Source organism: Pseudopipra pipra, chromosome 4 (assembly GCF_036250125.1).
Source record: "Pseudopipra pipra isolate bDixPip1 chromosome 4, bDixPip1.hap1, whole genome shotgun sequence".
Classification (NCBI taxonomy): domain Eukaryota; kingdom Metazoa; phylum Chordata; class Aves; order Passeriformes; family Pipridae; genus Pseudopipra; species Pseudopipra pipra.
In genome coordinates this window covers 4,667,461-4,694,965 of record NC_087552.1, presented here as the reverse complement: position 1 = coordinate 4,694,965, position 27,505 = coordinate 4,667,461, and the positions used below count along the sequence as shown (strand labels likewise).

General features: G+C 41.9%; 2 protein-coding genes across 2 annotated transcripts in view; one reads left to right on the top strand and one right to left on the bottom strand.

Annotated features, from left to right (window-relative positions):
- BLTP1 (bridge-like lipid transfer protein family member 1) overlaps positions 1 to 5,083 on the bottom strand; it is a 355,866-nt gene extending 350,783 nt beyond the window's left edge. Inside the window, exon 1 of the mRNA XM_064651452.1 lies at positions 5,079 to 5,083. The gene's annotated coding sequence lies outside the window, so the exon portion shown is untranslated. The remainder of the gene's footprint in view (positions 1 to 5,078) is intronic.
- Positions 1 to 26,740, top strand: part of TNIP3 (TNFAIP3 interacting protein 3) — a 35,690-nt gene extending 8,950 nt beyond the window's left edge. Inside the window, exons 4-14 of the mRNA XM_064652475.1 lie at positions 407 to 539; positions 6,117 to 6,203; positions 7,696 to 7,785; positions 8,734 to 8,799; positions 9,547 to 9,678; positions 12,236 to 12,364; positions 14,584 to 14,700; positions 16,809 to 16,934; positions 18,493 to 18,651; positions 21,197 to 21,257; positions 25,928 to 26,740. Of these exons, the coding sequence (XP_064508545.1) occupies positions 407 to 539; positions 6,117 to 6,203; positions 7,696 to 7,785; positions 8,734 to 8,799; positions 9,547 to 9,678; positions 12,236 to 12,364; positions 14,584 to 14,700; positions 16,809 to 16,934; positions 18,493 to 18,651; positions 21,197 to 21,257; positions 25,928 to 25,959 (1,132 nt within the window). The 3' untranslated portion in view covers positions 25,960 to 26,740. The remainder of the gene's footprint in view (positions 1 to 406; positions 540 to 6,116; positions 6,204 to 7,695; positions 7,786 to 8,733; positions 8,800 to 9,546; positions 9,679 to 12,235; positions 12,365 to 14,583; positions 14,701 to 16,808; positions 16,935 to 18,492; positions 18,652 to 21,196; positions 21,258 to 25,927) is intronic.
- The last annotated feature ends 765 nt before the right edge of the window (positions 26,741 to 27,505 follow it).

Genomic DNA, 27,505 nt, shown 5'->3' with positions numbered 1-27,505 from the left:
TGCAGTTCCAAACCAATCGAACTATTTTGATCACAATTTATTTAAAGTTGAATTTAAAATTCTTGGAACTGCATGTGAGTGGGTGGGGTTGAGGACACGTGGCAGTCTTCATAGAATCCTCAAAACGGTCGCTTTGGATTTTGTAGGTGCAATGTAGTAAAATTCATAAAGACAGCTCGTGTAACTATTTTAAATTAATTTCTGCCCCAAAAGCACTGAGACAGTGCTTGTGTGACAGTGTTTTAGTGCTCTCTGCTTGCACAGCAGGAAGGAAGGGAGCAGGAGCTCAGTGCAGGAGCAGCTCTGCTGTCTATGTGCTCACAGTCAGGAGGGAGCTGAAAAATTGACCTGTTCTTTACTCCAAGTTTTGGTGTCAAGTTTAACGTTGCTTTTTCTTTCTAAGCAGGTGTGAAAGTAAAGAGCTGGATGTTGAAATAAGGAACCTGATAGGGAAGAGTAACACTTCTCAGTCGTGTGAGGACCCCAAACCTATTGCACAAGACAGTCTGAACCCTCAGAGAACTTCGTGTTCCCTTAAGGTAAAGGCACTGTGCTTTTGCAATGTTTATCTGCCAGGAAGGAGCATTCAGGGGATGTTCCCTGGGTGACTTGGTTATGCATGAAACTTTGGGATTTCTGAAATGATGCAATGAACTTGCTACACATTTATTTTTCCCTGATATAGCTACTTTCTGTTAGGAGGAAGACTGGCTGAGAAGTTACGTTTTACAGTGCTTTAAAAGGTCAGCTAAACCACTCTGATGATCCACTCTGCAGCCACATGTGCCTTTGGGATAACACAGAGCCCTGAAACTACATAACCCCAAAACCACTGTCATTTCTTTAGGTTGTTTGGTAGTTCTGGTTTAACTGAGAACGAGCAGAGGTGTGTGGGAGAGAGATCTTTGGAAGTGTCAGAAAGGCTTTTAGGTGAATAGGAAGGAAGAAGAAGGAAGATGCTGATGATTCAAACCCACACTCCTGTGGTATTGCAGACAGAGAATTGTCAGCCACCTGCCAAGGCCCCTGTCTTTGCTTGCAGTGAAGCAGCGGTTAACAAGCATGACAGAAACTTGTTCTCAGGTTTCCCTCTCAGTTTCTCTCCTCTCCCCTGAAATAGTGAATGTGGTAGAAGGACAAAATGAATTTCCCTGTTTCCTGGAACTGGGAAGCAGGAGGAGTGATTAAGCCCTGAATGCCATCCACCTGCAAGGGGTGACACACTTACCTGCCTGTGTGACACTCCCACGGGCTGGGGGAAGGAAACCTCTGAAGGCTGTGCCCCAAGGCATGATGCAGGAAATCGGGGAGGAGGTAAAAGAGAGATAGATGACTCTCTTCGATGAAATCCGAAATTACACAGGGCTCCTTTCACATGCAAACCGCCAGCTCCAAAATGAGTCATGACCTCGGGGCACGAAACCGAGCTGAGCCTAAGGAGACACCCCAGGGTCAGACTAGTGGGACTAGAAACAGTGAGAGGGAAGCCACAGGGAGGGATGGGGATTCCCGGATGCAGGGGGAGGAATTAGCATGGTGAAACAGAAGCCAGCCCAGAGTCAAGGAGCATCCAGCTTGGAAACCTGTGGAAACACCTGCTTCCCCATGTTAGGCTCCCTCCAACAGAAGGAGAATAGGAAAGGATTTGAGGAGGAAAAAGAAGGGATGTGATTTACCTCAGCTGTTTCTCTGGGGTGCTTCAGTGCTCACCCAGAACACCGTGGCAGTATTTGATCTGTCGTGCCTTTCTCTTTACATTTATGGCACTTTTTTTTGCCTGTGAAAGATGTGTGGTTTTCACAGCTTAAAGGAGGATGGTTTATGATATTTCTGCACTAGAAACGTGCTGGGTATTTTTTATTTATACTTTTAAGTCAAGGAGCTTTTCACTCGGCTGGTTGCTGAGCTGGACTTCAAGTGAGTGACAGCTTGACAACAGTGATGGTCTTCAACAACCTCAATATAAGATGTTAAGGAGCACATGTCTCAGACTGTGTGGTTTGGAAAAGGAGGTCATATTTTTAACACCTAGCAGACTTTCAGTTATGAAGGTTATGAAATAGTATTTGAAAAAAAAAAAAAAAAACCACACCAGAAAATGTCAGTTTGTGAAATTAGGTGCTGATTCGGACGTAAAATAAAGGGAAAATAATATATTTAGGAGGTAGGTAAAAGTTAATAATGAAACAAATCGTGACCTTCCATGTAGCATTGGTCATTCATCAGGAAGTTTTTTGGCAGAGCCAGCAAGTTGTTTTCATTCTTTAACTTTTTCCAGGAGGGAAGAGTACAAATTGCACTCTGCAAAATGGCATTTCCATCTGGGCTTAAATTACTTTCAAGACTTACCTGAAAATGTCTGTAAATAGATTCTCCTTCTGACTAGGATTTTTTTCATAGGAATTTATGATATTAGTGTGGTTTTAAATGCAAATATTTGAGAGAGATAAAATGTAGGTCTGCAAAATGAACCCATTCTCAGCACATCCTTCAGCCTATGATTCCTTCAGCTGTACTACTTTAACTGCAGCTTGTCAGGATGTTGCATTCTCCACTCTGGGAGAGGGAAAAGATTTGCATCAAAAGACAAATATTACCCAAAAGTACTAATGCAGAATGTATTGAGTATATCTAGTGCCTGATTAAGATTTTGAATTCAGGAGGGATGTTTTCTGGGGGAGGTGAGGGTGGATAAAGGTGTCAAATAGGAAGGGATAACTGGCAGTGTGTGAACATAAAGTAAATTGGCAGAGATACCATATTTCATAGGATCCATTGGTAAAAAAAAAAAAAAGGCTACAATAAACTTTCAAGCACCTAAACTGTTTTGGGTGTGAAGTGAGAGAAAAAAAAATTCGTTCAAGGGCTATCTGTGCTCACAACCACTGTGTTATAAACTAGGAAATAGCCTGTTTGCTCCAGTTCCAAATGATCACCCAGTTATTGTTCCATGAAACTGGGATTTTCATCATCAGGCCCGAGTTTGCAAACCCTTGGGTGCTTGAGTAGCCATGCCCTTGTGGCTGGTCTCCTTGGCACTGGTGCAAACCAGTGGATAAAGGAAATGCTGAAACGTGTTCCTGAAACAAAGGAAACGCTGTGCTACGTTTTACTTACTCAGAAACCACATCTTGCTCTAATTTGATCTGGTTGGTTCCCACCTATCAAGACACACGTTTGCGTGTCAGGGAGAGTTTGTAACTGAGCAGCACGGAAGGCTGAGGCTGACACTGTTGCTGAAGGGACAATCCCTTCCCAGCACACTTCTGTGGTGAAGCACATGGACCAGGCTGGGACAGGAGGAGGTACATTCTTCCTCTGGTTTAGGAGCTAATTTTATTCCTCAGCCAGAATCTCTCACTTCTTACCATTTCACCACGTGCACCAGGATGGGAAAAGGGGTTGTGATGGATACTGTGGCAAGCACTGCTGGCGTAACAGCAGCTTCAGGAACAGAGCCAAAACCAAAGCTCAGCCAGCACATAAGCAAAAGAAAAGGTTCTCCAGAAGCCATCAAATTTTAACCCAAGTAATCTCAGAGTTAATCTAATTTCTCCAATTATGCAACTGAAGAGTACAATAAGTAAAAAATAAAAATTAAAAAAAAAAATTCCCCAACAAACCTTACAGTGGATACACAATCAGCTAGGGGGAAAAAACAGGGAAAAAAATTACTTTGCCATTTTATCATCATCAAGGGAAGTTCACATTTACTTGCATCAAGCCTTTTAATGGGTCTTTGTTTCACTGCACTGAGCAGACTAAATTTTCAGAAGTGACAAATGGCTTTCATTATCTTAATTTATGAGTGATATTTTGTAATACTGTAACAGAAGGCATTCCAGAATTAAGATTAAAATCCAGCACTCTGAAAATAAGAGCTTTTATCTTCTTGTGGTGCCAATGCTTGGAGGATTCAGTGTTGGCCACAGCTCCAAGGCTTTCATTTTTGTCCCATTGCAAGCTTTCCAAACATGGCTAAAAGGCTTTTACTCTCAGAAAGCTCAGTTCTTCCTAGAATACAAAGTAAAATATTTCTCACTTTTAAACAGAGTAGTAAAAAAAAGCCCAGTGTCAAAGCTGCTACTAAAAGAAATTACAGAATATTATAGAAATAGAAGAGAAATTAATAAAAGGCTTCTAATCAGTTCATCTCCCCTTGCCCTTGGAGGCAGGGTTTATGCTGCCACTTGGGAGTTAACTCAGGGAGTTTCAGAGGGCAGCAAATCTTGCCTGGTCCCATTTGCTTCCTGGGAAGCTTTTTCCATATCTGGCAGACATTTAGGTTTGCAACTGCATTTACAGTCTGGTGGTCAACCGGAATTGTCAGAGCAATTTAAAACTGTGTATGTGGCTCAATGGCTTCAAACCAAGTAGAAATACCCTAGAATGTTTTTGTCTTTTTGACTTTTGAAGTCTGATAGTTGTCAAGAGCCCCTCTTTCAAGGATTTCTTATATATCTCAGGTTTCTGAAGTGCTGTTGGACAACTGAGTCGTCCTCAACTGTATTGCCATAGACCTAAACGAACGTGGTGTCTTTATCTCTGCAATACCAACAAAAATGAATGTTGTCACCTCCTTCTGTTTCTTTACATTGCTATTAACTGTTTCTATAAAGACAGACAATGATTTTGCTTCAACCATTCCCAGTTTTTGCTGGAAGAACACCACCACCTCTGAAGAGCTTGAGCTTTTGTTCCCTACTCACTGGCATTTAGTTTATAGTCTGCAATGTTGTCACCGGGGAGGGACGTGCTCCAAAACTAGTTTTCGTATAGGCACAGACAAAATTAATTTGTTTTTTGATGGCTAGGATGACTCCTATGGAGAATCTGAAATGTCTTCATTAGAATAGCCTTAAAATAACATTAAAAAACCCGCAAGTTTTCCAGTTACTCCATAAACCAGGAAAAACCAAAAAGAGCGTCAGGGTAAGGAGGATTTATATCATATGCAAATATCATAAAGCAGTAGCTTTCTTCCAAATTGGGGTTTGTATCTTGCAAAAGAGGAGTTGCTTAGTCATGCATTGTGAACCAGAAATCTGGAATGTGGTTGTTAAATTCCAGCATTTCACAGGATTGCTTTACTTTATCTAAATCCTTTTCTGGAAACAGAAGGAAGGATTTATATTATTTTATGTCATATTTCACAGGCTAGCATTCATTGCATTCCTTGAAAATTAAATAAGCAACCTCTGCTGCCACTGAAAAAGCTCTAGACATAGAGGTCTTTGCACAATAAGGAATATGATTTTTCTTTCATGCTTCCTTCTCAATTCCATTATTATTCAGAAGACTGAAGGTGACAATATTTTGCACTTTTCTATTTTGTTCTGACTTCATATGTGAAGTCTGTGGAAGCCTTTTCTTTGTTGACCTCTCCTGTAAGTTTAACTTGGTAAGGTTAACCTCTTTTCCCAAATGGGAAACTAAGGCACAAGTTTGGAGTATTGGATACCTTGAGTACTCAAGTCTTGAGTAGCTTGAAGCTTAGATCTGGCTTAAGTGTAAGACAAGTAGCAGAACTGAAGATAAGATGTCCCTAGGAGAGGAATAGCAACCCTGTCATTCTTCATCTTTGTGCAGCTTTTCTTGAGGGAAATAAATCAATTTTCCAATTACGGTTTTCCCCTAGACGTTTTGAGGTTTGTATGGGGCTGTTAACAGACTTGGCTATTGCTCCTTTATGAGCAGGGCACACTCTGTCCTAGTGTCACTTCATAATGGTACTTACATAAGTCCTTTTTCACAACTGGAAGTAGGGATAGAAAAGCCTGTGCTCTTATTTACTGAAAAAGCATATCCCCTTCCTTCCCTTATCCTTGCAACTTCCTCTCTGGGGAGATCTGGCCAGTCCACTGTGATTTACACTCACTCTGAGCAGAGAAAGAACTGCCTTGCCCGGCATATTAGTCACAAGCAGTGTGCTTCATCCTTTCTGGAAAGCCCCAGCCAGGAAGGAGGAAAAGGTTAAAATCAGAATTCCACCCCTTATTTCTGAACCTTGGCTGCTTCCACGGGGAGCACTCGTGGATCTCCTGGGTCTTAAAGCCATTCCCCTGCTCCTTTAGCCAGCAGAAAACCTCTGTTCCATTGCTCTTCTTCTTCCAAAGGTCCACAGTGAGACAGCCACTCAAGGCCATCTTGGATGCACGTGGGCAGATGGGAGTGACATGGAAGCCCCAGCAGACCCTCTGGAAGTAAGTGACTTTTTTAGCTGTTCTCTGAAGAGTTTTCTGATTGTCAGGAGCTCCTTGAGCTGGTGCAGGTATCATGTGTGTGACTTTGTAGACTGACACTTGTGGGTTCACTTTTGTGTTCCAGTGGACTCTTCTGAATGATTTACAATGTTTAAGATCAGATAGAAATATTTTTGGATATGGCATTCTTAGAAAGAAAAACCTCCCCTAGCATTTTTTTTTTTTACCCCCCCAGAAGTATTTGGTCATTTTAATTTGTTGTTGCACAAAAGGTGCAAAGTAATTCGTTTTAGTAACCCAAAAACTTCTTTGAGCAATATTCAGGCTGGTTGGTGCCAAGTGTATATATAGTTGTGAGACATGTGAGTTGTCTTATTCATATCAATATTAATCTTAAACATGCAATTAAATATATGCCTAAGCAATTCAGCATCTGAATAACTCCTTTGGCTGCCAGGTATCACTTCAGATAGTTTAAGTTAAACATGTCTATGAGCTACAAGAAGAGGGATTAAATGTTTCCTGCCTTGGAAGTCAAGGGTTCCACATTTGAGCTCAGCAGGACTGGCCGCAGGGCAAATATGTGGGCAGGATTTTTGCCTGTGAAAAGACACAACAAAACTCTTCTTTGATCCTCATTGGTATTTGGCATTAAATTCTCTAGCTGAAGAAAATTTATGTCAGGAGATTCAAGCCCTCAAAAGCGATCACACTTTTATTCTGGTTTTTCATGTGTTGGTTGAGGATTTAGGGAGGGAAACACAACTCCCTGAACAGTCATTTGTACATAGCATGTTCTTTTTTTATGAGCATGCCTCTTTTTTCCAGTGCAGTTCTCCCTCTCTAATAGATCACATGTTTGTTTTCATGGCAATCCACAGAAACTTCTTGGAAATTATGATCTGTGACACTGCCATTATAAAAATGAGGGTTGTTGCTGTTGTCCTGCATGGGCCAACCTCCATGCTTCAAAAAACAACTGCAGACTGATTTCCTAATTTCTCCAAATGGCCTATTTGTTTTCTGGATTGCTTGCTTTGAGCCCACTGTGCTAAAGTTTATTACCTTGGGCCTGCAAGCACTTACCAGGGGCAATGCTACTAATTACTCTGGTTCTTGTAAATGAAGGGAATTACGCCCACTTCAAGTTATGCTCAACTTTTGTGGCTTGTACTAATTGTTTAAATTACCATCTGTAAGATAATTAAAATCCAATTTTGTGTTCTGTGTCTCAGATGGTACAAATAGATGTGATTTTGTTTATTTCAGTGGCTGTTTGCATAATGCTTCAATTAAAACACAGACTAAGCAAGGTTAAGGCAGATGTACACTTCAGAATCTGCTCTCAGTAGGTGTGAAGGTACCAAAATACAAATGCAATGCAGGAAAAAGTTTCTGTTTCAGTTCCTTTACGTGCACCTGCCAGAGTGGATGGAGCTTTACACAATAATCATGCCAAAAGCATGAATTTTTGAACATTTCTTTTCTCCAGTCAAGGCACACGTTACTGACCAAAAAGAAGACTTCATCACCCAGTTCTCTGGAACAACACATCCTCTCACTGGAAAGACAGAGACGAGAGGTAACCTTAGATATACCCCTGACCTTTACAGATAGACCAAGACAGACCTTGCAATATCAGTAATGGAAGCAGGAAATCACTGAATGTGTTATCACTGTTAATTACACTGTATTTAAGCAGCTGTTTGTTTTATCCACCAGTCCAGCAAGGCCTGTGTTCTTCCTCTGAGAGTCTCATCCTGTGCTCTTGTCAGATAATTTCTATGTGGATGCTTGCTGCTTTGCGTTTCTTCACAGCTTGAAGTGTGCAAGCACTTAAATTACATTTAAAATTACGTTTAAAATTACATTTAAAACGAGTTCCTAGTTCTCTGTACCACACTTGGCAGTTATATTTAGAGAACTGTTGCTAAAAACAGAGGATGACTTATTGTACCGTGGCTATGAATGTAGAAGAGCAGAGATTTATGGGGTGCAAAGGGCAAATTTTATTAATTATCACCGTTAAAAAGGCCAAGGAACAACTGCGAGTAGCAGCCAGTTGTGTCTTGGTCACAGGTAGTAGCAAACTGGAAGCTGGTCTTTTCCTGAGCATCCTAAAGAGTGACCCTATATCCTTCAGTTCATTTGTTTGGAATCAAAGAAATTCTAATTGGAACCCTATTTATGGAACTGAAAGCAAACTAGCAGGGAAGTCCTTGGCCATTTAGGAGCTGCAGCTTGGGATCGGTGCAGCGCTGCCAATGATTCACCTGCAGCTTATGGTGCTTTGCATGTTTGCTGGATGTTGCTTCCTGAGTGTTCCTGTGCTTTAGCTGGAATACCAAAGCACTGGCAGATGGGCTGGAAAGCTTGCCAGACCTTAAACTTGCTTTTTCTGGAATGAACTGGCCAGATGATGAGGAGGTAGTGAACAATCATAGCTGGAGGATTAGAATGCCAATCTATTTTTGATTTATTGACAATGTTGAAATAAGGGTTATTAACTGTGACTTCCTGGTAATTACAGCTTCTGGAGGTGAACAAGCAATGGGATCATCAATTTAGAAACATGAAGCAGCTCTATGAAAAGCAGGTAACACTGTTGATGACTTCTATTGGAATATGTATGTCACCTAAGTCTGTGTTCAAATACCACCCAGCCACAGCCATGGTAAAATCAGCCTGCAGTGCCTACTGTGCCCAGCCCCTGCTCCTCCTCCTCACATATCTGTTGGTTCTTGTCCCATCTCTCGTGCCTGGCTTGGGAAACCTGGGAGCTCCCTGGGGCCTTGCTGTAATGGTGGAGCTCTCAGGTAAATCCTCTGTGAACGTTGCCCCCCGTAAGCAGGGACTGTCGAGATGAATTCTAGAGAAATACTTTTTCTTTCTTTCTTTTTTATTTTTTTTTTCTCCCAAGATCCGGTTGACGTAGCTTTTGTTCCTTGCTTATGGCTGTGTGACATCACTGCTGCAGCCATTATCATCAGCTGCCTAGGGAAGCTGACTGCTCACAACTTTGCCTGGTATTCCCAAACCCAAGTTGGTTCATTGACTGACAGTTCTCATCTATTGCTTCCTGCTATGAGGAGGAAGTTTACAGGATGATCTCATGTGCTCCTCAGGAAGATTTTCTCTCCAGCGTTTTCTGACAAGCTTTACCGAGATCTGAATCATTTACTGTCTCTTTTTTTTTCTTTCTTTCTTCAAAGAGAAGAGGAATTCAAATGGCTCTTCCTCATTTAAAATGGAGCTGTTTTATGCCCCTGGGTAGGCACCTTGGAGATGGTGTGCCTTTGGGAATCTCCAGTCAGCCCACCATGGTCTGTCCCTTGCTTTTCAGCTGGCAGAGATGAAAGCAAGGCTGGATGTGTCAGAGAGGAGAGTGAGCGAGCTGGAGCAGGAGAGACATCGGCAGCAGCCAGGGGATGAGAGGTCGGGAGTGCTGGGCAGAGAGAAGCTGTGGCAGGAAAAGGTAGGAGGGTGCACTCTGTCACCTCCTTTGTGCTCTGTGCTCAACACTTTCTTGCCTTTCATCGTTCTCTGCTCATGCAGGGCCGAGCGTGGGCTGCGAGATGAGATGTGGTGCTGAGTGTTGTAGCCAAGTCAGTGGCTGCTGATGTGCCTCATCAGAGAGCTGTGCACAGAGGGAGAGTCATTTCAATAGAACCTGGCAGACAGCACAGCATCAGTGTGTGCGTGGGGGGCGTAAAGAGCAGATTGATAGAAGCGCTGCAGAGATTTCCCTCCTCGCTGTGCAGTTCAGGGGGAAGTGCTTTGTGAACAAAAATGCTGCAGCTATTTCAAATGGAACGGGAGCATCACTGCAGGTGTTACACACAGTGCTTGGCAATAAATACAATTCATCTCCAGACACCCAGATTTTGGTGTTGGCAATACAGGCTGTTTCAGCTCCCTGCAGATGTTAGTAGTACAGTCACTGCAGTTATTAGGCCTGGTCAGCCGCTCTAGAGTGCTGTTCACCTCACCCCGACAGTGGCTGGGCTCCTCTCTCAAGACTCCTCGGGCACTGGCTCTTACGTATTCTTTTGCATCTAAAATTAAATTCCTAAGCTGAATTCCCACCTCAATAAAACCACCAGTCAGAGTGATCAGCATGTTTATGCCTGACAAACACACAAAACCTTGTGCTCCGTTTTCCAAGCCCCACAGAGAGGTACTTCCTGTTCTCATTCTGCTCCGTGGGATGATGTACTTGGTGACCTCTCATGAGAGTTTCTGGATGGTGATCTGATGGCTGAGGTTGAGCTTCTCTGTTCACTTGGTAACTTGAAGCAAACCTGCAAACAAGTGGCAAGCGTGTCACTGCCAGGCTCAGATGAGATGTGAGTTACCTGCTGCAGGAAAAGAAGTGCAAAGCCCTCAGCTTGTATCTGCATGAGCTGAACATTCATCCTACCTGCTTATCAACTAGTGCTAGCCAAGCATGTACTTGATTTCCAACCAAGGGGACTCTGTACATGTTTTAAAGCAAACTAAGTCATTATGTACTCGCTGAATCACTTCCTATATTTGCTCTGAGTGTGGATTCAGTGTAAGACAATCCATCTTCCTCTTCATATTACTGCCTGCCTTTTAATATACCATATCTGGGAAAAATACCCCTAACTGTCTTTTTATAAAGACAAGGATGAGAATACACTCTGCAAAATTTTTTACTACATACATGAAAAATGAAATAAATGACAATGTAATCCAAAAATTTCTTATGGGGACAGGTTAACCTGCATGGAATTTCAGCCTTAGATCACCAATTTCTTTAAAAATTATTTATTTTTCTTCTCCCTGGGCATCCCTATGTGCCCACAGACAGGAATTAAAGACCGGCCTAATCACTGGAAAATCTCAGTGTTAGAACACCTAAGATTCAGTGTTGAATAAGGGGCAATAAGGTGTAAGAATTCAGATGGTTCAAAAACCTGAAGAAACTGGAGATACTTTGTTGTAAATGTTCATGTTCCTGGAGGTGCCAGCCTTTGAGAAGGAGAATGTGTGCTAGGAGCTGGGAAAAGATACCATTCATATGGTGTCCTGTGTATGTGATTGTTTGATCTCGATTTTTTTATTCACATAAAGCAGCTGCAGAAGAATATTTGAAATACTTTCTTTTTCTTTTGTAAAAAAGCTGTTGTGTTTCATATGTCCAAACAGCTTTGTTCCAAGACCAGTCTGGCAAGAGTGGGCTAGTGAGGAATGTGTTACCCTGCAAAGGAAGCTTATGGGATGCCATTTGCTTCAGGGTCTGATTTGGATCTCAGCTCCCTTTGCTGTAAATTGAAAATAGCCACTGTGAAAGCCATAGAATAAGAGAGTCAAACTTACAGGTTGGCAAACATGCCTTAATAATTCTTATAGTACCATCTTGGAAGGCTCATGTTGCAAGTAGGGACATCTTCCTGGTAGTTTGCTGGGAAGGCAACAGTGCAGGCATATGCACTAGGAATGGTCAGATTGAAATTCAACAACTGTGATGGGCTCAAAAAAAAGTAGATTTTTAAGCCTTGATTGGCTGCATGGTGAATCTAGAGTGGGCTGAGACCTGTCTTATCTCTCCTGTAGTGAGTAAAGCCTTAAGACTGCGTGACACTGAGATCTGGTTTTGTCTTTAGTGTTGCATGGCACTGGGAATGGCTGGGACTCCTCCAGCATTTAGCCTTGGCCTTGTACTGTGGATACATAAGAGAAGTGCAAGTCTGGGATAATTGTCTGTATGATTCTGCCCTGCTTGGCCTGCCAGCTTTCTCATGCCTTTGTGTGACTGCAGAGAGCAGGGATTTAGTCCGCTGTGTTGTCTCTGTCCCATCATGTGGTGAGTGGTTAAAACAATGTCTTCGGACTTTATCATATCTGGGCTTCCAACGATCTGCCTTCCTGTTGCCTCCCTTCCCAGCTGTGCTTGGGACAACAAAAAATGCAGCACATCTGTCAGGCAGAAGATACTCTGAAAATTGTTCTTGAAAACCGTTTCCATCTGCACTTCAGTAGCACCTCTCTGTGTTTTTGCACCCCAGAAAGAAACAAAAGTCCTCAGTGAAGCCCTCCAGGAGATGAGGGAGGAGAACAAGCTGCTGAAGCAGAAGAACGCCTCCATGGCTAGAAAGAAAGAGCACTATGAGGGGGAGATAAGCCGTCTCAACAAGGTAGGAGCAGGAGTGAGCTGCTGACCAGGAGCTGTTCTTTTGATTGCAGGAGCTCCCTTGTCAGGCAGTGACACTACCAGATGCCCATCTTTTCAATCCTGGGTGAACAAGGTAGCAGACCATGATCAGCTTTTGGGAATTGGGGAAACAAGCAAGACCCAACCTGAGCTAATAGGTGTTCCTGGCAGGTAGTAGGGCTGCGTTGCAAAGAGGAAGGTTAATGGAATCTTTGGCTTCTCCTGTGAAACCCGTCTACATGTCATTTCTAAGCTCCTTCTACATCCTCCCTCCTTAGAACAAAAGGGAAATGGCACAAAGATGACTTTATGTGCACCGTGGTTAAAAAGAAGTCACACAGTTTTAAAACTGTTGTTTTACTTGTATTCTGTGTTTGAGAATAATGGCTCCTCTTCACAAGACACAGTCCTGTCTTACTGTTTGTACCCATACATACATATATTCATGCATATAAGTATTATGTGTACTTAGGTCTCACTGAGGAAATTGCCATTAAATAGCTAAATGGGATTTTTTTTTTTTTTAACTGAGGGAAAGTAATAAATGTAATTTTGTTTAATCAAAAGATCACATAAAGCAGTGGGTGTTTTCTAACAATTTTTTATTTCATGGTGAACCACAAACACTTCCTGAGGAAATGCACTGCAGTAACCATTGCTGTGTAACTTTAAGCGCTTTAACAAGCTAAAGGGCCATGATGTGCAAAAGTCAGGCCAAAAAACATAATGTTTGCCATAATAAAAAAATTATGTCAGAACATATGATCTCTAGCTCTTTTTGAAATGCATTGACAGGACTTGCTCAAAGCCTCAGTGTAACTTTTATTCAAGGTTCATTCACACTGTTTTGTGAAACAACTTATTTCAATGTTTTCTTTTGCTGCCTTATGATGTGCTTGGAATAAGACAGATGGGTAAATAGAAGATTGTTTTAAATGAAGCATCGATTCATGTAGCACACTTTCCCAACAGTAATTTACTGATTATCTGTGTATCTGCATCCTTCAAATCTCATGTCAGGAATGCACATAAGACTGGAAGGGACCTTTCTAAGTCTAGTCCCCTGCTATTGCAGGTTCAGCCACTTGATGTTATGACAAATCAAACAACTTCTTCTTCTTTTATTTGAAATGATAAAACAAAGTATCACAGTATTGCTTTCAAATGCAGTTTAAAATAATCTTCACCTTATTTTTCTCTGCTGTTAACCTCTTGAGTATTGAATTTTCTGGATATTTATTTTTTTTTCCCCTCCATAATCCTGAGATGTAGAACCTCCTCAAAAAGATATTAAAAAGTGTCTTAAAAAGGAACAAAAAGTAAGTGAATCGGTCAGGTATCTGTATCTTCAAACTCCCATGTTGAAGTTCAGCCTTATTTATGTGTTGACATGGAACACAAGCTTTGCCATTATTATAGCAATTTCTCTTCTGCACAATCCTTAGGGACAGCAGCTCATCAGGTAAAAAGCCTTCCTTTTCTATGCCTTCCATGGAAAGGGCTTGGTTTTGATTGGCCTTTTGATAATTAATTAAAAATTATTCCAGTCCCAGGGAGAGCTGTGTAACGTAATGCTGTTAAAAATAATCAAAATCTACAAAGAGCTGTGGCAGAATTTCACTATAAAGCTGAGCAAGAGCGGTACAATGTTGTGTGTATTCCTAACTCCCTCTAGTGACAAGCTATCGAGACTACACAACGTCCTCTCAAACGGGAGAGTTTACTCCCTTCCAGTTGAAGAAATCTGTACTTTAAGTGCAAAAAATGTTTCAGTCCGACTTTCCATTAGTCACATTTTTAATTTAAAATATTGCTTTTATTTTCTTGGGGTTTTTCTGTTTGCTTGCTTTTGGCCTCAGCTAAGTTTAGACACCTATCTGTTTTCCCAAATTCCAACTTGCACAGGGAAATGGTGTTTATGGATGAGATTTGCAGCTGTGATTTCTGTAAGTAAATATTGTATATGGTTATAAGTAAAAGCACAGTCCCCTAAATTGACTCAAATTCATGGATGTAGTGTGGTATCTTTGAAAGTGTGGACCTAGTCATGGATATATGTTATTCATGGGGTTTATATCCAGGGTACATAACGGAGGCAAATGCAAGTGAAGGGAAAACCTCTTTCTAAGAATTTAAAAGGATATTTTTTTCCTTTTCATGTAGTGAATCTCTACTTAGTATTTTTGCTGTTTGATGTTACAGGCCCTTCTGGATGTGTTGAAAAAGCAGCACTCGCCTGTCCTTGGGACTCCCCCGGGAAAGGGTGACAGGAACAGCATTGAGGAGATGAGAACCCAACTTGAAGTGCTGAGGCAGCAGGTAAGAGCAGCTGGAATTAAGGCTGGATGGACTTCACACAGCATAATTTTGCCTTATCTCCCAAGAATTGTGCCTGGCAGACTTGCTACACAGAGTTTTTGAAAGGAAGTCTTGGAAAACTAGAACGTTGGTGTTGCATTTGCATCCATAACCTACATCCCAACCTCTTTAGAGGCATATTTATTTCTTTTTAAATCTTTGTTCTGAACAACTCAAGTGCTTTGCGCACTGCCTTTCTTTCCTTATGAAAGAACCTGTTTAAAAAACGTTATAGTTTTCTGATAATTTTACATTTTGGGTCTGGACAGTGTTAGGGTTAATGTTATTGACACACAAATGGATGTGATCAGAATGTGAATTTTATTCAATGGGAATAAAATACTTGTTTCTGTCACGTTTGACAGCAGAGCCAGATTTTGCTCTCTAATGTAATGCTTGCCACATGCTGGAGAACAAAATCCTGCACTTGATTGTACAGTAATAACTTATTTCATTCTACACAATAAAATAGAGTAAACCAATTTTTTTTTTCCAGAATTCTCATGGGGTATCCGTGTTATGAATGTATTTTTCTAGTTGTATAAATCAGTACAGTGAGCCCAGAGTTGCTCGTACACAAAGTGGAGCAGGAGGCTGTAAGTGTATAGAGAAGGGACTCCTGGGACAACCAGTGAGGTGGTAGGGTCTCACCAGAGCCTGGTTGTCATCAACCCATCCCTGGTCATGACAGGAGAGATGAAGGCATTCTTTCCTTGGGAGGTGTCCCCCTCTGTACCAAAGGGGTTCCCTTGCAGCCTCAGCAGGTTGTGCGGCTGGGGAGTGAGAGGGAGGGAGGTGGGACAGAATCGGGAGAGAAGAAGTGAAGAAATGCTGAGGGGGGAAGTGTGTAGCTGGACAAGGGACACAGGGATTGCAGCTTTGCCTCTGCCTTGGAGGGTCAGGGGTGTGCAGGCCTTCTCCACACATGGGCTGTGGAGTGGAGTCCCCCCACAGCCACACAGAAAGCCTTTGTTCCTTTTCCACGGTGTTATTCAGGAAGGAGGTTCTATCTAGTGGGGACCACCAGGTCCAAAAAAACCCTTGCAAAAATTAACTGCAACAGGCAAGTTGTGAAAATAATTTATAGCGCCCTGTGTTGACTTTTTTCTTCCCCTGAGGTATTAACATTTCTTTAGTCCTTCTGTGAAGTCATAGTCCTGCTGCCAGCAAAAGGAAAACTGGATCTATCTGATGGGCAGGGCATGAGCCACAGTGAGAAAGGCCTTTGGAAACAGACTGTCAGCAGCTTTAGGGAGCAACCAAGAGGACATGAAAGGACTTCTGAAAGTTCTTGTGGTGGTTCCCACCCAGACATGCCTTTGCTGTTATTTGTCAGTAGAAGTGCCACCAACCTCCAGCTCCTCACCGGGTGAATTCCTGCCCATTCATTAGCTGGAGAATTCAGCCAGTCAGCTTAACACCAAATAATTGACAGATCTGTGCTTCGCTTCTTGCTGCCTGAGCCCGGGGTGGTCAGACATTTGTTTAGTGGGATGAAGCACTTTGATTCCTGGGGACACAAAAACAGCTAAACCATTCCAGGCCTCAGCAGAAGCTTATCTTCTAGGAACCAGGTCAAACATCTGTATTTGCATTTTGAATCGTGTACGTTGCATTCCCCTCTGCTTCTTCACTGGAGCAGGGAGGTTCTTCCCCAATTGCTTGCACCTGAGCTACAGGAGGGAAGAGAAAACTGGAAAAAGTGTTGGTAAAATCTTTGTCCTGCTACTGTTAATCCCTTAAAAAGCTTGATAGTAGTGTTTGCTGTCTGGTTTATAATATTTAAAGCTGATATTTGCCAGTCAGCCTTTTAAATTTCAAGGGTCTACAAATACTGAAGCTGTGGACTGTTTTGATTGACGGGTGCCATTGGAGAACAGTCATTACTTGTCATTTTGTATTGGTCATAAAAAAAGACAAGGCAAACTTCTGGCTGTAGGATTGTCCAGAGGAGGGGATCCCTGTGGAATGCACTCTGTGGCTTGGGCAGTGTTTAAAAAGCCACCAGACAACCAAAGTGGATGAAGTGGCTCTGCTGAGATTCCCATCCTTGGTATTAACAATTGCAGGTTCAAATATATGAGGAAGACTTCAGAAAGGAGAGATCTGACCGAGAAAGACTCAACGAGGAGAAAGAAGCACTGCAGAAAGCTAACGAGAGACTGCAGTCTCAACTGAATAAACTCAGCTCTCAGGTATGAGGCAAAAGAAAGCTCCCACTGCCAGCACATGTGCACTTTATTTTTGTTTTCTCACTTTCCACGCAACTCAAAGCTTTCTGGCTTCCATTAATTGACATTGGATTTTATATGAGGTCACCACCTGGGATGAAATCATTCTGAAGTAATGCAGTATAAGAAGATGAGAAACGATTAGAGAAGGCTTCCAAAACGAGTAGATGAAGGGAGTATTTATTGCAAAAAACTTTTCAAACTTATCTTAAAATGGTGGCGGGGGGGGGGGAATTGCCAAAAACAAGTCCAGAGGACTTTGATTGTTTCACTGGCACTTGATATAAGAGTTATAACATCAAACAAACTTTTGAAATAAAGAGCTACTCTAGTTAACCCTGACCTCTGCAATTGAATTACAGGGCTGGTAATATCACTGAGGAACAAAATGGGCTCCATACAAATGAGCTGAGCAGCCGCCGCAATAATTTTTTCTTGCAACATCCTTTTTATCTCTTCAAAGTAGTGTCAGTAGGAAGCCATAGTAAAATCATGGCATGCAAAACTCTGAGCTTTCTCAATCCCCATTAAAAAAAATGACGAAATTTCGAGGTTTCCTGTCTTGACGAAGTTGTGCAATGTTTTAAAAGAATGGCCAGTTACCAGCATGCTCTGTGATGATTTATTGTCCTCCCCGACATTGTTGTGAAACAGAAACTTCACTATTGACTTATTCTCAACCAGCCCAAGCATCAGTACTAGTAAGGTCTTGCTGTAGTATCAGAGGCAGTGAGTAGGGGGGGTGTCTAAAAACAGAGCTAAAAGGCCTTTCCCACTCCTCCCCAGTAGGATCAAGAGAAGTGCCAACACCTGAAGGGCTGTACAGGTGCTGTGTAACATGTATGTACAACTTGTCTGTCCCTGCAGTGCATCCACAGTTCACACTGGAGATCTTCTTGTTTGTCTCTTCCTGCCTCGGGATTTGGTTAAACAAAGCTTGTGAAGGACTTTAAAGATGAGAGCAGCCATACAAAATATTTATTAGTTTGTTTTCTTAAGTTGAAACATTTAGTTGTGACTCATAGAATCACAGAATGTTAATCATCTTTTACCCCTCCTTCCTCTGTCCTGAAGCAAATTCCTGTTGACTTTACTGTAATGCAGAGGGCCTAAAGAAAAGGCAGGCCTAAACCTTGAGGCCATTGACTTTGGTCCTATACCAAAATTATTTACTTTTCTTGTCATGCAAGTGTCCATGTAGTTCTGCTTCAAATTATCAAAAGCAACTGCGTGTAATGAAGATATAGAATACTTGAATATAGAACACACCCAGAAACGCTCTTGTCATATCTTGAAACCAATATTTTTCTCACATAAAAAGTGCCAGGACTCTGCTGTGGTGCTTTCCTAAATAATTTTTAAACAATAAGTGGTCAGGAGGGGCTAAACCAGCAGCATTGTGACCCAGGGCTGAGAGAGGAGTGTTTCTTCCCCGTTGCTTTTCATTGATGAATTTGTACTTGACTATTCCGTTGGTCATTGTATCCTGCTGCTGATGCATTTCTTTTTATTTTTGTGACAGACGAAAGACCTCCCAGTACAACCTGAGAGGCCCAGTTACCCACCTCCACTCTTCCTCTCACCCTGTGTGAATTATGGGAGGTGTGGGATGGTTCTTCACTATGCAGATCCTCGAGTACAACCAGGGCCTTGCAGGGCACATGAGCAGCAGCAGCACTTGGTAAGATTCCCACTACTTCCCATGTGTCAAGGACACTGTTTTTCTCTCAGCATGGTGACCACAGAGTAACTGGTGCTATCACAGTGCCCTCAACACCAGCAACTGAATTTGTGGTTTCACAGTTTGTTGTTAGTTCCAGATCAATATCAAATTTACTTCATCAAACACTATCTATCTATAATGCCACTCAGAAGAAAAATGGGGTTGTTCTGTGGTAAGGAACATTTGTACCTTAATTAGAAAATTAAAGTTGTTGGATTGGAGTCTTGCTGATTCCTTAGGTAAATTTACAACACTCATTCAGAGCCCTTTCTTACTGTATAGCTACCCACATTCAGCATTATGGGTCTGCTCTCTGGAGCCCAGTTCTGACCCTTCAACCTACAGTAATAAAATAATACGATAATAAAAAACAAATCAGCAGGAGTGGAAGGTGTGTCTGAGTGTCGCTAACACCATGGGAAATGTGCCTCTTTTCCTGGCACACAACAGGGTCCTGTCTTCCTCAGCACGAGGAAGAATAGCTTTGCACTGGAGCAGGTTATGTGAGGGGGAGTTATCTATCTACTGCTTCAAAGAAAGGTATTTTCGAAGTGCTCCAGATTATCTAAGTGGGCTGTGCTTGTTCCAATCTAGTGAGAATGCGTTTAAACATGGTGAATGTCATTTTAAATACTCAATGCCTGTTTCTGGCTGTAAAGCTGTCACATATGGAAAGATGCTCATTATTTGGGAAGTTACAGCCTTTTGAAAAATGCATGTAAGGCTTTCAGGCTGCAGAAATCCAATGGAAAGGCTGCGGTGGGACAAGTAATTTCTGTGCTTCGGGAGTGTGCTTATCTGCCTATTTATCAAAGTTGGAAGTATTGCAGAATGTTTTTCACTGCAATTTGGACACTGGCCCAGATTATTTTGGCTCTTCTCCCTGAACTTCCATCATCTGGGTTTCTAGTTCTGTGAGGGATCACCGGGTTTATGGCTCTGCCATTCCTGCCGGAGCGCCGGGGTCACTTTGCCTGGCTGCTTTGTAACTCCCCGTTTCATGCTGACCCTTGTTTGAAATGCTGTGCCTGGGCCAGTGCAGCCTTGCTGCTCTGAGCTTTGGGAACGTCCCCGAGCAATTTGTTAGCAATGAAGGAAGGTGTTAGAATTTAATGAGTGTCCTGATACTTAATCCTGGGTGTTTAGTCTGTGCTTTTGCTTTTTCGGTCTTTTTATATCTTGCACTTTTTCTTTCCTCTTTACATTGGTAGTGGAAACATTTTGTTTAGTCTTGTTTCTGAAATTCATTCAAGTTTGTGTGGTGTGAGTAGTTATGAAAGAGAAGAGTTGACCAGAGAACAGAAAATCCACCAGAAACTCAAAAAAACCAATGCAAATAAATGTAATTTGAGCCACTGGTGGGAAAACTACCTGTGCTAAAAACAATGCAGCCTTGCTTTGTATCAAAGCCTGTGTTGTTTGCCCATAAGCACGGAATTAGTTACCAATTCCTATGAATGGTACAACTGGTGTGAAAATACAACAGCTCCTTCTTTCCTGAAGGATGAGAGTGATCACTGCTCTGCAGGTGCGGATGACAGCAAAACAGAAAAGTTAAATCTGTTTTCTGTATCTACAGCTTCATCCTGCCATCTTAATTTAGGCAAAACTTCTTTAGAATTCTCTGAAATTTGTTGCCTACAGATTGGAATCTGTAAGATTCCCCTTGGCATGGCTCAGGATTTTGTCAGAGTAATTTCTGCAAAACAAGAATTATTTTTCCAGTTTAGCTGATCTGAAGCAGCAATTTCCTGGAATTTGACAAGCTTGCATGTACTACTTACACCACAGACAGCCTAACCTGAAATGTCTGGTCCCAAAATTGTTTTCTCTAGTGGTAGTTTGCAGCTCATTTACCACAGTGTGTGGTGTAAACTATAATGCACTATTTCTTTCTTGCAAGATTTCCCTGGACAAAACTGTATTTGCATGGACATAACCTTCCCAATACTTCCTCTTATAAGAAAGATGGAATTTTTTCTACCTCATAATATTTTCAATAAGTTATTTGATAACAGCTAGTGGCATGAGGAAAGGGAGGGGAGGAGGGAACTTCATTCCATGACTAATTCCTGTCCCACTGAAGCATGTTACAGGTGTATTTGAACTGGAGCAGCTTCACCTGGCAGGTGTACCAGGTTTCTCTGAGATGTTTTAGTACAGAGATGCCTGCTAGTATCTTCTACACTTCAATCCCCAGCTCTTTTAAAATCTGATTTGGTTCTGTGAGTGTTTCTTTTGATTTGTGGGATCTAGAAAGGTTTACACCAACATTTCTGATAGGTGCAGCATCTAAACCCTGTGCCATAGAAAAGGAAGCAAGCTGAGGGACTTGGATCAGTGGAAACATAAAGCTAAATATAAGATTTTTTTGGTAAATTACTTTTGTAAGACTAATGAAAAGCTTCACAGCACAATTATGTTTTTATCATGTCCCTATTCTTCTGTTTGAAGTGTGTGTGAAGGCCATATTGCAGCAATAATGTTTTATTGTTCTGTGCAGCCAGACTATCAGTGGTATGTTCCCGACCAGCTTCCGCCAGATGTGCAGCACAAGGCAGATGGTAAGACAGCAGCTGTTCAGAGCACATATTAAATGTACTTTTATTTTAAATGGAGGCCTTTGAGGGATGCAGAGCAAACTTTCCTATTTATCTATCGAGTGCTTATGTGACAGCTTTGCCTTGGAGAGGTTGGGGTAAGAACAACACAGGCGAGGTTTCTAATGTAACACCACCTATGCTACAGCTTTCAGCTTCACTGCAATTCATAAAACGTCTCCATTACACGTTATAGGATCACACATTTGCCCCATTAAACACCTGGTAATAGTCCTAAAGAAAAGATATTCTCAGAATTCTCCTTAGAGCTTCTGTTGCTCCAGCTAAGACTGAATTTGATGATGTGCTGAACCCGGGGGCCAGCATAGGTTTAGAAGTCCTTGCTAGCAAAGTACAGGCTTTAGGATGTCGTTTCACCTTAAGGGCAAAATGCCCATTGCTGTTCTTGATCTGCTCTGATAGTTCAGGGTGCCAGGTCTGAAAAAAAAGCCATGTAAATGAACAGAGTTAAATAGTTGCAACAGTGTCAGTACAAACTAATTTTTTTTTGGAAACCAGGAGGAGTATTTAATATTTGTACCTGGACTTGAAACCATTCCTGGTTGTTTTGAAGTACTTGTTTCAGACCACTCAAAAGATGGATGCCAGGGAGCACTAGGAATCTCTTCTGGATGGGAGGCTGCCATTCCATGGTGCGAGTGGGTACCATATGGGGTGGCAGGGACTGGTGAGTCCAGAAGCTGTTTTGCAACATCCAGAAGAAGAAGATGGCTACAGAGGAACTATTCTGTTATTTATTGTTGTCCACATTTGCCCAGAAGAGAGGGTAGGGTGGGAAGGGAGCTTGCCAAAATGGCTGATGAGCTTCCCGGAGTTACATGGCAACTGTGTGGAGGGCTCTGATGTGGTCACAGGGAAAGTAGAGCTGTGACTGCAGGAGAGAACAGGAGATTAATTTTGCTGTTCCTCCCACTTAGACTTGAAGTGATTTATTGCACCAGAGGATACAGGGAGGTTATTTGTAACAGGGAATGAAACAAGGCCACCAACTGCAGCCGTGGGCCAGGACAGTGCACTTAGGGGATCTGAGGAAAGAGAGTTCTTCTCTTATCCTGCTTGACTATGACTTGACTTTTGGCTCCCTGAAAAAAAAAAAAACCTTTTAAAAATCCATGCCCTGTCTTTCTATTACTGTTCCTTGCCCAGAACATCCGAATACCTCCTTTGTCAATGGGACAGTGAGTAGGACACTTGGAGACTTTCCCTGCCCTTTTTTCCTTCAGTCCTTCATTTCTTAATGAGTCCCATCATAGCACTGGATGTCTGCTTTAACATCTTTAGGGCTCGTTTTATCTTGGCTGACAAAACAAAGATGATTTTATTAGCCATTGATCACACAGAAGTCCAGCTTCTATCAGTTAAATATATTATATATAGGTGCATATATTATATATAGAGGTCTCTATTAAATCTGCATGTAAGTATTTTGAGAAAGGTTTCAAAGATAGAAACCCCAAGAATATGTGATGACAAAGTATCCCAGTGTTCCAATTTCTTTGTTCTATTTTGTGCAAGTGCTAATTACAATGGGGGGGTTTAAATGAGCCAGTATGTGCAGCAGCATTCCTGAATCTCATTTTCTCATCCTTCATTTTCTCATTAGATGATAAACTGACCAATAAATCTTATCTCTGCTGAGCTAGGACTTCATTATAGAAAAACAAATCAGCAGTGCAGCAACTTTTAGGCATGAAGCAGTTTCCTTCAGGAATGCTATTTCAGTAGATTGATGTTTCTAAGGAAAAGCCTTAAGTTTTCCTTAACAAATTTTTCTTTGACACTGGGCATCTTTTCTTAAGTAGTAATTATAAAATACAGATCACAGGTTGTAACTTCAGAGCTGAACAGAAGTGAAATTAATTGGGAAACTCATATTTTTTATAAGTTTGTTCTCCAGACTGCTGTTGTCCCCAGAGATGTGTTTTGGTAGTTGGCAGAGGATCACTTAAGCACAAGCCTGTGGAGCAATGTTGTGTCCAGCACTGAACTCTCAGGGTGGTGTGATGGTTTGGATCTGGCACTTTTTGATTTGAGCCCTTTCTAATTAGCTGGAAATAACTTCATCAGAATATAGGAAGGATGAGAGGAATGGGGTGAAAAAAGAAAGAAAAACTGCCCTCAAAAAACTGGTTAAAAACTCAGATAACGCACACCAGAGTTCATCTTCTCTGTGAACATAAGTATTTCTTCTCCATATCTTCCTAAACATTAAATATTCCATCTGAAAGCAGGCAGGGGAAAGATGGATAAGAACATTTTGTGTCCAGCCATGCTCCATAGGTGGGCTGCTGTGGGCTGCCGTGGGCTGCCAGGTAAAGACCCCTCGGGGAGTCCTCACAGGGCAACCACCTGCAAAGCAGGATTAGGGGAAATCATCCAAAAAACCAAAGGTGTTTCCTTGGAGGTCCCAACAAAGAGGGAAAGGCAAGTGATAGGAGACAGGAAGAGATTAAGGAAGAAGACAATGAGATATTTTCCTACTGCATTAACAATGTATTTCCAATAGAATAATTCTTCTTCCCCACCTCTGGGCTGGTCCCTCCCCAGGTACTTTGCTGTGCAGGAAGCCTAGTCCTAAACTGTGCCTGAATCCTTCCAGCTTATCCTTGTTCAACCAGCAGTGCTGCCTTTGGAGGGACATGAGCTCCCGAGTCTCTCCGTGCTCGCTCAGTGTTCCTGGAACTGGCTCCTGAGCTTTTTTGTTCTTGGTTGGGTGGTTCTGTTTGGGCTTTTTGAGTGATTCGAGTTTAATTTTTAAGGAGCAAGGCAGAAAGACTTCCAGCAAATGTACTCAATGTCACTTCATTTGGCAAGGAGTGTCGACTTCCTTCCTTATCCAACTGTGCAAAATTGAAAAGACAGTTGAAAAAAAAAAAAAAAGATTGATTATGGAGATTTTCCCTGAACCCAATTTTTAAATGCAAAATTCTCTGGGAAAGAGGTTTATTGCTCAGAAGCCTACTCAGAGCAAGAACCCTTTTGCATGCCACAACTGCTGGCATGTACTGCCTTTTCCTCTTTCAAAATTAATCTTACTGCATTTGTTTTCCTGGCAGAAAGATTCACAGCACATGTATTCAAGGACCCCAGTCACCCCTTCAGAACATCAGATATAAGTAATGGATTTCTGTGACCTGAGCTGTATGTTTTATGTTGGATCCAGTCATGCCAGGCACAGGGACAAACCAAAATATAGCCCTTTGCTTAATCTTGGCATAATTTGGGAAAACAGAAATCAACCTGCAAAGCCCTAAGGATGCCCAGATGAGCACATGAAGCAGCAGGATGTGCCCACTTACTTTCATTATAATCTCATCTCCTGTTCCCTTTCCACACTCTGCTGCTTTCCAGATTTTTGCCCTCGAGGTACCTAATTTGCTGCTAATGTTGTTATAATTACAGCTAATTGGAAGAAGAGGAGGGGTTTTTCCACTGAAAATAATGACATCTGTAGGGAGAGGGAGAAAAAAATGAAAAAACTGAAAAATGGATTTGTGGAGGTCTTCAGTGAAAACCAGACAGGGAAAAAAAAAAAGTCAATTAATTGACATCTTAATTTTCCTGGAAAAAAAATCACAGACCCAAAACATTTTTGGTATTAGCCAGTTCTCAGTGCATATGTTACATGAGAAATTACCAGTGCTCCCAAGTAGTCGAGACAGATTTAATTAGCAGCTTTGCCATCCCCATTGGGAATGAAAATGTGATTATTGTCAGGATTTTTACTAGTACAGCTTGATTTCTGCTACTGCAATGTAACAGAAAGGCCATTAGCACACCTGTGGTTTCTAACTGCAGAACCTGTCGAGTTGCCTGTTTTGGAAAGGCATTGCTTTTAAAAATCAGCTTTATCTACCTTGCACAAATGTGGCCCTTTTGGACCAGGTTTTCTGTCGTGTGCATTTGGATCTCATCAGCCCTGTGGGTTTGAAGTGAGTGAGTGAGGGAGAGCTGCAGGGCAACTCTCCCAGGCGAATTCAAAACCCTGCTGGAAATATTTTGCTCTTAATGTTTCTTGTGTAAGTGAAATACTGTGTGTACACTTGCATGTGTGTTACTAGAGATGTGTTACAGCATTTCCAAAATCTTTTGAAACTTCAGGAAGCTTGTGTTACACCAGCAATAGCATCTTTCCTTTCTTCAGTTTTGTTTTTTCCTACCTTGAGTGAGTTACTCTCAAACAGGTTTTTGAGCCACAGACACCTGCTTAGCCATAGGTACTGCTACCTAATTGTTCCCTCTGTCATACTTACCTACTCTGCTGGGTGCCCAGGTACACCTATGAGCCCTGCTGAATGTCAGCTGAGCTTTTTAGAAGTCTACAAAGGTTTTACAGGGAGTTTTAGATCATTAGACCCTGATGTTTGCTCTCTATAAACCATCAGGACTAGATGAAAGTCAAGAGAAACTACCAGTGCACTCTGACATCTCTACCCTCTTTTGCCTCTTCACTCCTACTGCCCCTTGTAGTGAATTGATTACAGTCTTGTAGGGATGTACAGAACTGGCTTTAGGGGTGTGTCTGTGAAAGTGTTACAAAACAGAGGGAAATTAATCACAAGTGAGTTGTTTTTCTCAGTCTCAAAATAATTCCTGTGGATTTACTCATGCAGATTCATCCCCGGAGAAGGGAGCCCAGCACTGACAGCCCGAGACCTGGAGAAGTGTAAACCAGAGGCTGCAAGCAAGTCTTGCAACTTCATTATTCTGTTTTCTTCTGGGTTTTTTTTTGCCCTCAGCTCCTTATCTCTTCAGTGCATGTGATTTATGTGTGGTGAAATCCCTGCGAGGACAATAGAAAAGCAGATCATCCAGGCTGGTGATCCTCAGGATCCAGTTAAACTCTGCTGGGAAGCGTTACTGCCCTTTGTTCTGAAGATGCTGTTTATGCTGCCTTTGAGAATCTGTTAAAGAGCCTTATGAGAAAAGATGCAGCCCTTGCTGGGGATTCAGACTGTCACATCTGTTTTGAATCCGAGAGCTTATAAACCCAATAGTGTTGTGATTTTTGTTGTTGTTGTTTGAGAATTATAGAGAGGGCTTACTTGATTCCAGGGAATGATTTGTTGATATATCATCTCGAATTCTTTTTCTTGGTTGGTAAAAAGGAAATCTGCTTCACTGTTTGAACACATTTGTGGAACTGTAAACAGGGTACCAGTGATGCCAGGCTGAGTAAAAGGTGCCCCTTTCTGAGTCCAGGTCAGCTCTCATTTTGTTTTGGCTCTAGAATTACATGGAGAAAAGTAACCACAGGTTTTTTTCTGTGTGCACTTATTCGTATCAGAAGAATTTTAGTAGAAATATTTAATGGGTTTAATTTCTCAGTGAATATGGCTTTATATTTCCAAATGGTTCTTGTAACGAGTCTGAACATCGTCGTGTACCCTCTAACCCAAGAATAAAACGTGGCTTTTTAAGTGGAATTGTATTTAGATGATTAAATTTTTTCAGAAAACTATGGCGTGTGGGTGTTCAGCAAATATTGCTTCACAATCTACTTGCAAGATTGCCTCTTCCCTTCAGGCTTTTAAGAAGGCAGCTGCTGGGAGACAGGTACCTGAACCTGCTGGGACCCCACCTGAAAGAAGCATCAGATTTTTGCACCGTGAAGCCACATGAGAGTCCTGCCTGCTTTCCTGATAGCTCAGGAGTAGTTAATGTCGATTGAAGTTCCCACACAAAGAGCTTTTGGAGCTGTGCAGAGTCGTCAGCTACAAGATTGCCTGCCTGTGTCATTTCTGCTTTTAGAACAGGTATTGCCATTCCCTTCCGTGTACAAAAGCCTGTGCACTGAAATAAGAACCTTACGGGGTTAAACATGTTCAGCATTTGATTTTGGGCTCAATGGGGAACAGTCCCTGGGAAAGGATTTTTCTGCTTTTACACTGTAGAGCGACCCCGACACGGATCCAAGCAATGACATTCCTAACCCACAGTACGGACTCGGGGAGAATACAAGCAAAGCACTGAGCAGAACAGACTCCGGAGGGAAATTGCTTTTCCATGAACTATTGAAAATTAGGAGTTTGACTGCAACACTGGCTACAGAATAAACTCCCGGGTCTCTGTAAGAGAGAGAGGAGTTTTTATCCGTGCCTGACTTTGGAGCTGGCCTGCAGACACCACAGCAGCAGATAATTTAACCAGCAAACAATGTAACTGCGCTACTCCTGATTAGTGCTTTGGCT